Source organism: Watersipora subatra, chromosome 4 (assembly GCF_963576615.1).
Source record: "Watersipora subatra chromosome 4, tzWatSuba1.1, whole genome shotgun sequence".
Lineage (NCBI taxonomy): Eukaryota > Metazoa > Bryozoa > Gymnolaemata > Cheilostomatida > Watersiporidae > Watersipora > Watersipora subatra.
In genome coordinates this window covers 5,195,355-5,206,445 of record NC_088711.1, presented here as the reverse complement: position 1 = coordinate 5,206,445, position 11,091 = coordinate 5,195,355, and the positions used below count along the sequence as shown (strand labels likewise).

Genomic DNA, 11,091 nt, shown 5'->3' with positions numbered 1-11,091 from the left:
ACACTACCCTCCTGGCATGACAGAGAGTACCCCCAAGAATCTCTCACCACTTCAGACACTGGTTTCGGGTAAACAACTTGCTAATTTTGTGAGCGGGTGCGCCTGCCTACATATGCAGATGGATTGAATGCTGCTGCCATCAAACAGAAAGAATGCGTACTTTATAGCACTTTGATCAAGATGCGATTGCTTTATAGATGGCCTTTCATAACAAGTGTTAAGACGAGTATATCTGCGTCATGCTCGATACACAACTGTTTAAGCGGTGAAAATTTTGGTTCATCGTGCCTCGACAGAATTAAGATTGTTCACTACTTACCTACAGTGTCTTGGAACTTTTCATGTAAAGGGACAAGCAGAGAGCTGTGCCATTAACTGTAGTTTTTGGATATTACAGCCCAGGTTCCCAAAAGCAGGCCGAGTTAGAAGCCTTCTCAAAGGACTGGTTCATATCTATGGCAGACATGATCAAACTACCGTGAATGCAGTGACCTCAAGCTATTGAAGATGTGAGGGTCATCCTTATGGATGCCATGGCGCTTATTCAAGCTCTGCCTACCAGTGCCATTCGTTCAACTTGCTGATATCATTCTTGATGTGCTTATTGCTCATGCTAAGAAGTAAAAGGCTGCTTGCGTGGATTTTGTGATAGACAGCTATTGCAAGAATAGAATCAAGGGGAGTAGTCAAGCAAAAGGTGATAAGAAACTACAAAGCAATCTTCATTTTAGTAATAAAGCTGTGAAGATATCAAACTGAAGAGCCTCTGTAAAGTCTAGAAGCAACAAATAAGTGATCTTTGCATTCATCGTTTTACACTGGGAGACTACAATACAACCAAGCATGATACTCTGATAATCTAGACTGCAACAACAAGATCATGCTACCGGCTTGATATTAACCCTTATGCTCAACCCACTACTATGGAGCCGCCTACTTTGGCTTGCGATTAACAGGAGGCAGATCCTGTCTCGTGCTACATGCATCTCATGCTGCTAATGACTATTCACAGGTGGTGATCGAATCTTTTGACATAAGCATCGCTATCATGGCACTTTCCCTTGATAAGAATATTAATTGCTGACTGTTTTTCTTATTTGACAGAGAGACGAGAAGGGGCTATTAGATGTCAGTGCAATGGCTACTAAGCTCGGAGATAATCTACCAATGTGAAAATCTCATAGGTTTGCAGTTTCTTTGGTAGTGATGCAGTTTATCCTTTGCAGGCAAAGGGAAAAAGAGTCATAAGAAACTCATCCAAACAGAACTCGACCTTCAGCAGGCAATGAAAGGACTCTGAGAATCATTTAAGTTTCGGAGCAACTTTATTCTCTCTGTGAGACTTACACACGCAGACTCTATGGCCAAGAAGATAGCACCCAGGAAAATGACACGAACTTCAAATGACTAAGGTACAGGATTTTTGTGTGCAGGTCTAGGGCAAGTCAGTCCCTCCCTGCCTTTAACCTTTGAAATAACATGTGCATGGTGCCAATTGTGTAGCGGCTACTTACATGTACTGTATATGGAAAAAGGCAACAACACAACTTGCCACTGCACCATTTCCTTCTTTACATGGGTGGATACTAGGTAAAAAATGATGAGTGTGCAGTAAAGTGTCGTACCAGAATCATTGCCCCACCTGATATTATACAAGCAGTTCTATGCGAGTGTCAAAAATCCAACTGCCGAGGGAACTGATGTGCCGGTACCATGGCAAAGCTGCGTTACACAGAGCTTTGCCATGCATGCACTGAAATAAAACTGGAGCAGCAGTGGAAGAGGATGCGGATGGTGAAGACAATGACTAAGAACTCAACATATTGAACAAATAGTTGGGATATGAGATATTTTGAAATATCCCAGCTCGTTTTGTAAGACTTGATATTAGCTACTTACATGTATAATACTACTAATAATAACCACCATGTTCACAGTGCTTGCAGTGTTCTTATTATTTTCTATGATTTATCAGTGTCAGGTTATAAAGCATAATTATCATGTTTTGAATTTTTTTGTAAAATAAAGCTATTAAACCATATACATGTATGATACACATGAGTATATAGTTTACATGTAATAATCGTAGGATATGGAATGTTAGAAAATAGATAGAACATGAATTTTGACTTTACCACTGACATCCTAAATCACTGTAAAATAATTAAAAAGTTTTAAATCTGATCCTTCTATGGAAAGAATCATATTTACAGGAGAGATAAATCCTAAAAAATATTTTTTAAGAATCTTTTCATAGAAGTGAGAATGACAGCTACAGCAACTCTTCAGTTTTGAAGTCTCCATACCAAAATCAGTCTAAATCACTGCAGAAATTGCCACTGAAAGGGGGTGCTAACGGAACATCATATCTAGAGCTCTTTTGCCTGCTCGCCCACAGCCTATTATGTAAGTTTTTAAATAATGTAAGTGTAACATTTAACGGCAGGCAAATATTTGCATTTAAAATTCGCTGGTACCAAAGCAACCTACCGACAGGTCAATGATACGTTATGTATTAACTGTATCAAGTATTAGTTTACTCATTGTAAAATAATAAAATAAGGTTCTGCTATATACGCTAATGTAAGATTTATAAATGAGGTGATTTATTTAGTATATTTGTATACATTCTGTTCAAGAAGTAACTTTAACCATTTTTATGGAATGGGTGAATGCTAATTAATGTGGTTTCCCACCTTGTTTGGACAATAACTGCCCTTCAACTCGTTTGAAAATATGAGCCAAGTCTTTGTTCAAATGTTTTTTCCAGAAAATACAAAAGCACTTTCTCCGCGTAATTACGTATAGACAACAATTATAATGACATTTACTAAGTAGAAGCTGTTCCTAAATATTCATGATAAGTAAAAGAGTTTAAAAGACCTTAACAAATGCTAAGTATGGAAATCCTTAATTGGTATAATAGCCGGCGTGGCTGTAAACACAGATATTCAAAATGGAAAGTTTCATTTGAATAAAATGAGTAAGTACAAAAAACATGCCATTCTGACTTGCAAGAACATGCATTTAACTAGAGTGAAGTCAATAGGTTGTGTGGGTTAGACAACAATGTATGTAGTTAATACAACAATATAAAGAGAACAATTCCAAAAATATGTACATATAGTTATATACCACTTTGCAGTTGAAAGCATCGTTATATATTACAAAAATTTTGTAAGTAGTTGGAAAAATCATTATATTCTTAACCTATATATGTGATATCCTAACACTAACTAGCATGGTGCTTAGCTATGATGATTAGTAAACTAGTTTAGCCAAATTGTTTGTAGCTAAAAAGAGATTTTCTAGCTACAAACGTACCCTTGAAACTTGCAATACAAACACACAGCTGCTTTTTTTCTCTATTATTCGAGCAGAATTAATGGTATTATTCTACTATTCATGGTCATAAATAGATTGCCATATACTAAAATGAGATTGGATGTTACTCTAGAATGCTCTACCTCAAATAGGCCACAGGTAAAACAAAATTTGCACCACCAGTACAAGACCTGTATGCTATCAAATGCCCGATAGATTCATGAGGATATGTGAAAACACAATTCCATAATTGTCAATAGGTCAAACAGCATACAGCGATGGTTATATACAGTGATGGTTAAGCTGATGAACTATGACACAGCAACACCATCAAAGGATTACATCGGTTTGACCAAACTGCAAGTCTTAGTCAAATGTTTTCCATCATGAATACCCAAGAACTACCTTCGTATTGTCACCTAGACTGTACCAAATAAGGACTGTGTCTGCCTTAAAGCAAACCAGGTCTTTTAAGCACTGTCTTTTTCCCCAAATGCTATCCCAACTAGTTGTGCATCGGCTTCAAGAAGAGTCAGATCGGTGTCATAACCCATGAACCTTGCTGCCATTTCATGATCTCTCACCTTAATCACCACATTTGAACCAACTTTGTACACATCCTCCCTGCAATGCCAAACAAGCTTTAGCTAATACATGCAACGAAGACACAGGAAAGCCATAAGTAATAATTATCAAGGACACTCATAAAGTTCATCTGGACCAAGAATACATTTTCAAGTCACAAGTCAATCACGTCACGCACCAAGTCACAGAATTCATTAACTTGGCATGTAATGCCTATACCTGGAAGAATTTGACCACTTTGCGCTCTTCGGCTGCGGCACTCGGCAAACACAGTCAAACTTTCCTCCATAGTCGATGTATAGTTCATTGTCTACACGCGCTACAATCTTTCCAATCACGGTCTGATTTGAAAAGTTACCTAACTTCACCATTGGACTTTGCTTAAATAATTCCGCAAAACTCTTTGCTTCTCTGGGAGGGCTTGCGACATGCTAAATTATAAAATAAGTTTGATTAAGAACAGATGTAATACCAACAAAGAACCATATGATACTTGCCTAACATTAAGCCTTAGCCAAATGGTACACCAGCCAGATCAGCTTTATGAGATTCAGCAAAGTTACCAACACTATCTGGTTTGGCGTACAACAATACTTTAGTCATTCTTCAGAAGGCCTTTTCTGCCCAACCACTTTCACTGATTATAATCACAATAGCAATATGTCTCAAATAGCAGGAGGTAACAATTTATAGCAAGAAACACCCTCGGCTGAATAAATAAACTTATAAAAGATAAAGCAAGTACCCTTTTTTGTAGCAACATAGCAAGTGAACAATCATAGTAAACAATTTTCTCTAAAGGCTATTTCACTGTCTTAAACTGATATGGGTACGTCAATACATTCACGTGTTGAGAATTTTTGGCATAACAACAGGTTGTTTGCTTTTTGGCAGACAACAAAATCATTGTGATAGGTCTGATTTAAGCTAGCCTGAAACCATCTAAGAGAGTGGTCCCCAACCACCGGGCACGGACCGGTACCCGTTCGTGGATCAATCAGTACCGGGTCGCACAAAAATTAATTAGTGTACTTGTTTTATATATTATATAAGTCTAAAATGAAAACGACGTACGTATAGGGCTTTCTTTTTATGAGCTAATAATACTTAGCAATCTAGTTTGCTGTTACAGATCATCAAGTATGTAAACAAAGCACATATTACTGTTCAGTCTTCAAATTAAAAAAGTTAAGTCTAGTTTTCTTCTTTTTAAAAGACTAAAGGCGTGGCTTTAAAAAGATCTTAGAACATATTAGGCAATTGGCATGCCTTTTACAGTTCACATAATTTAAAACTCCTAAAATGTAAATCTATATATAGTTTCAAACTTGTAAACCTTATAATATGCTTTATTGTTGGAGCAACTTGGCGATAAAGCTCCATGTGAGTGCACGAAGGATTCACATTTACTATTATTATTATAACTACGAACCCAGGTGTACAACAAAAGCACATTAAACTGTTATGCCATTATATTTCTACTCTAAGATTTTGAGACTAAGATTTGTCTAAGATTTAGAGTCTAAGATTTGTCACCCTATGTGTCACCCATGATTATTACTTGACAATTTCAAGTAGAGCGTTTACGAAAATACATTTTTTTATATTAAATATATATTCATTCGAACCTGCGGTGATGGCGTTTCACTGTCAAGTATTGCACGTAAAGTTTTTTGAGCTTTTAAAAAACCTCTAGTTTCGGGCTCTATGTCGGTATGTGATTCATTCTCACAAAAAGTTGTAGCAGATGCTGTAAATTGTCTAGATATATTGCCAACAGTCACACCAATGACTCGTTGAATAGAAAACAAAGTAACTTTTGCGCCGGCAAACATCATCGAGCTAAGCCAAGTCCAGCAATTAGCAAGAGTATGCTACGTGAAGTTTGAGATCATGCTTAGCAAGCTTTAACCTGCACACTACACACTGCGCTTCAACGACACTCGGGTTGCATTTACGAACGATTACGAATACCGCTGCTTTACTGCTGGCCCGCTTAAAATAATGTCGATTCGTCGGTAGTTTAACTCACGCAAGGTCGCCACTTACGCAGGAGAGCACAACTGCAATCATTTCCGGGCCATCTGGCAAAGCTATAACACTCCAGAAAAGGACCTCTTCGTGACACTTTTCAAATTGTTAAAAATATTAAAACTTTTACATACTCTGAAGTTATGGCTCAGCTTGCAAAATACAATTTTACAAGAAAGGATAGTAGACAATACCAGTGCTACCAGTGATATTCTTCTTCTTGCTCTCACTTTTGACAGCTTTCATAAATTATATAAGATGTGACATAACACATAAATCATTGTATAATAAGAATACTATGCTAAATACAAGTTCATCAAAAAGTGTTCTGTGCTGAATAAATATAACCAAAATTTTTCTAAATATTTGAGTTAAATTTACAAGTTTAACAGCAATTGTCAAGTTGAGTTTACTGCTTAGCGCTTCGTCAAAAAGAGAAGTAATCGCAAATTGAATTTCACACTGAAAATTATAGTAGACTTGTAGTCAATACAAAGCTTTCCGGTTGCTAGCACTTAAGTTTGTAAGTTGTCAGATGAAGAGGGAGTAGTGAACCGGTAACTAGAGACAAATAGGCGATGTATACCGGTGACTGTAACCGCTGCTTTTAAGAATTCTAAATTGGTTTTCCTATAGCGGTAGAGACAGTTGAAATGAGCAAAGTTTTTTGTACTTGCATGTAGCAGTTTTACAAACCCCTCATACTAGTCAGCCAAAACAGAGACATCCCTTTAGAAGCTTTAATACTAAACAAATTATGCACTACATGTATCCTCACAATATGCAAAGATGGCCATCTTACAATAAAAACCATTAAAAAACAACTTTGCAAACTTCTTCAACAAATCTTGAGATGCTGTACCAAATTCAGTACCAAATTCAGTACCAAATTCAGTACCAAATTCAGTACCAAATTCAATACCAAATTCAGTACCAAATTCAGTACCAAATTCAGTACCAAATTCAGTACCAAATTCAGTACCAAGCACTTTTATTCTTGTTGATTTGTAATACATAGCATGCCTTGATAATGCAACCCTGGTCTATTTGTTATTGCTATATAAAGGTATAGAAAGTCTGACATTAGGCTGAATAATTGTATTTCTGTTTTCCTTTTGTTGAAAAATATCCATCAGAGCTTTTAGCCTATCCTTAAGCATGTTTTGAAACTAATTTTCCTTGTTCTTTATTCAACAAATTTTTAAAGATGGATGAGTTATAAATCGCCATAGTCTGATCAGATTTTGTGAGAAGTTAACTTTTACAGATAAAGAAATTTAGAAGCTACAAACCAACAATTAAGTAACTCACAAAAACACATAATATATTAAATTGTCAAAAAAGGAACAACATGAGCATATAACTGAATTAATAAAGCAAAAAATGTTCATTTAATTAGATGGTTAGTACCACTGAAATTAATAGTTTTGGTTCAATGAACCAGCACTCGAATGTTGAGTGGATACAGCTGAGCTGCTTTCTGTAACCTTTAAACAATGTAATGCTATAACTCATATGGAGCAGGTTAGTAGCTATAATACTGTTGGATTAGCAGTAATAAATGTCTTTGAAAGCTGCAGATTTGTCTATCCATTTCCCACTTACGCTTTAAATGTACTTTGTTCTATTTGCATGCTTGGATATACTTTACATGTGCATGAACTCTAGAAAGTTGTAAATTCATTTGATGATTAATCAAGAACAAGTACAAAAAATGTCTTATATATCAGCTGCAGTATTCTACTGTATAGAATGAAGTTATGTCAACAAAGACACATTTTGTGGGCAAACAAAACTTTGAATTATTTTTACCAAATATAACATTGACAAGCAAATCCTGACTCTAGTTCCGTTTGTGTAACATGTAGAACTACCAGAAAGGTGCTTATAATAGCACACAATACAAAGTGATACAGAATTTGTCCAAAGCTATGATAAAAACATATCATCAATGATGTACAGCCCCACCATGGAGGGCTGTATATCATTGATATCATAAATATCAAGTTTTGCTGATCTGTTATACATTGCTTTAGTTTTAAATTTTGTTGTGTTATATCATGCTAATGCTAGGCCTAAGCCTTCAAAACGTGAGAAGATTACAAAAAACATGTACTGTACATGTATGTAGAGTGGGTGTAGAGTTACTAGAGTATCATAATTTCTCAAATGTCAGTTGCCAAAAGCGTCTGGCTCGAGTTGTGTTTCTCTGAGCAAGGCGAATTGGTTAATACTTTTCGGCAACACGGTTGTCGATTTGGCGTTATTATTGATGACAAAACCTATTAGGTATAAATAAAAAGAAGCGTGAGATGCTTCACGTTAGGACAATATGACGCGCGACTTGCAGATCTTTTAAAACAAAACTAGGGTTTAACATTTTTATCAGAGTTAAACTGCTGAGGTCGCACTTATTACAACTTGTAGTATTATTAGAGCATAAAAAGTATTAACCGTCACAAGTAGCATCTGACGATATGTAATTGGAATTGTACTTATATAGCCTAAGGTCTCACGGATTATTTACGTCTCCTTTTACCGTCTTCAGTCTGATGATAAGTTGATAACGCAGTCTACATATGTAAATATGTACGTACGCTAGCTGTGCTACCCAGCGTTGCCCGGGTAATAAAAAGATCTGGACAGAAAATTGATTTGTATTTAACATATTACAACATTTACCATTCTAACTTTTAAACTACATATCATGAGAGAAGTGTTATGTGTAGTTGAAATAAATTAAGAGAAAAATGAAAGCAACTAAAGGTTTCAAAACTTTGTCAAACAACTGTAACTTTTAAGCTATTAGCCTGGCACATTGCCAATGGAAAATTGCAGTAAGCTGCTAGGCTTCTAATGTACTCTAATGACATTGTGTCAGCATTGTTGCCCAGCTAGGCAATTCTAATAATAGCTATAGCCGGAACGCAGACAGACATATGACATACACATGGACATACTTTGAGAAATATATATATAGATGTACATGTACCTGAGTTTATTATTATAAGAGTTTAGACAATGATGTCATAGCTAGTTAGCTGTGGCGGCGCTAACTTTCGCCTTCCAAAAAACCCACTTCAAAAAGTAGTTAGGGTTACTTATCCACAACAATTCTACTTTTCCATTCTTAATTTTGTTAGTGATTCTGATTCCCATTAATTAATAGTTTTCGTTTTCTAAATGTTAAAAAAAACTCCAATTTAATTAAATATCAAGTAATTTAAAAAATCCGTTTTTTGAATAGTAATTAATTTTTTAATTATTATTAGAATTTAAACTTCTTTGTTAATTTAGATTAATATAAAAGTCTTCCAGCCACTGTTTATTTTTAGCACTGGTTCTAAGCTTCAAAAAGTGTAAGAAAAATTCAGCTCAATGCAAGTGTATGCAACTTTTTTTAACCTACGCCGCCACCAGAAGTGAGGCTTAATATAAAACAATGTTTACACGATTGTCTATACTCTTCTATGTTCTACTCAGGCATGTACATGTAGCTAAAAACATTCACGTATTGATTGGAATCGCGTTTATGCAGCCTCAGAGCTGGTGTGTCGATAACCTTTTTTATGATGGTCATATAACGATTAAGTACATATGTAGGCACATGTACTGTATATACAAGTTTTTCTATCATTATTACAAGCATACAGCTTGTATATCAGCGGTTATCTTGGCAATAACAGTAGCTACGCGTTTTTACAATGATCTCACATAAGAATGCATAAACCTTTTAGAAGTTTGGTTAGTTTAGTACTCCAATATCTTTAGTGAATCGTGTTATTTATTGTTGTCTATGATATAAACATATGTTACTATGGCCACCGGTCTGCAGACGACTTGTAAAACGACATGTGGTTTCCGAGAATGCAACAGCTAGAGTATGGACGCCGATTATTACATAGAAGTACTGCTTTCAGTTACCACTGGAAGCTACTGTTCCATTTACTACTGCTACTACTCATAGTTTTTGATTAAAAAATACCATTCTCTGGCCGGCCAGCCCCTGTCTCATTTTATATAATCTACAGACATGTCAAAACCCCATATGTACAAATACCAACAAAAGACTTATGATTGAGGGAGTAACTTTATACCAGCTGCTTAATCATTTGAAATATGTTTTTGTCTATCTATTTATTTTGCCTACTATCACAACACTTGATTCATGGTTGTACTTCTAATCTACATGTAATGATAATATCAATAGATGCATCTTATTGACAACTAGTGCATAAGTTCTGATATTGTCTGAAAATGCAATGTGCTGACAGTCATGTTCTATTTGCCTCTACTCTTTCTCATTTCTTTATTTTAATTGGTCTTAGGTTCACTATGAGTATAAGATGCCAACCAAGCACCGCTTTGTTTAAGTTTAGCTGCTTTTGCTGCTGTTTAAGATTTCAGTTGGAGTATGATATGCAGCTATTTATGTCTATTAATGCATTTTATGGTGTCATCACAACTTCTGTGTGTAAAACAGAAACGTGACCTAAAAACCTTTTGGCGCACAAAGCATTTTAATGAGCTGTACTAAACTCTCTATATTTACAGTGTACAAACATGCTGTACTTTGCATGAATAACAAAAGCTTTCTCATGCTAGATGCTAAACAGGTTAACATTAACAAAGGGTACAGCATAAAATCTTTACACAACTTCCTGTTTTTCACAGTCTGTTTCACGGACTATGCAGCACATTATAGTTAAGCTACAATTGTTAGTACCTTGTTTACATTGATGCTGTCGGTAAGAGGAATAATACAGGATTAGATTATACTCCCACATATGTTTTTCAATTGCATGAACACCTCTCAGCAAGGCTGACCTAGAATGCAACATGTTTAACTTATAGTTACACTCTAAGTTTAAGTGTAAATGAGTCAAGCTACTATTTATTGCGAGTTATCTGCTGTACAGTCAAACCTCGACTTATGATCACCTCTCTCTATACACCAGACTGTTTACTTATATCATGAAATTCTAGCAAATATTTGTCATGATGTATAAAGTAATACCATGACCTCTACTGAGACAACTCATAGAGACAGATACTTTCTTGGACCAAAGCATTTTAATGCCTATTCCACTGTCACATACTTGAGCTACTTTAATAACAATTCCTCAGTCCATTTGACTATCAAGTTCACTC

At 35.6% G+C, this 11,091-nt stretch overlaps 1 protein-coding gene across 1 annotated transcript; it reads right to left on the bottom strand.

Moving 5' to 3' along the window:
* Positions 1-2,881: 2,881 nt before the first annotated feature.
* LOC137394479 (small ribosomal subunit protein bS1m-like) lies at positions 2,882-5,755 on the bottom strand. Its single transcript, XM_068081203.1, has 3 exons — positions 5,538-5,755; positions 4,129-4,340; positions 2,882-3,948 (listed from the first exon to the last, which is right to left on the bottom strand). The coding sequence occupies exons 1-3, from the start codon at positions 5,745-5,747 to the stop codon at positions 3,795-3,797; spliced, it is 576 nt and encodes a 191-aa protein (XP_067937304.1). The 5' UTR covers positions 5,748-5,755; the 3' UTR covers positions 2,882-3,794.
* Between the last annotated feature and the right edge of the window lie 5,336 nt (positions 5,756-11,091).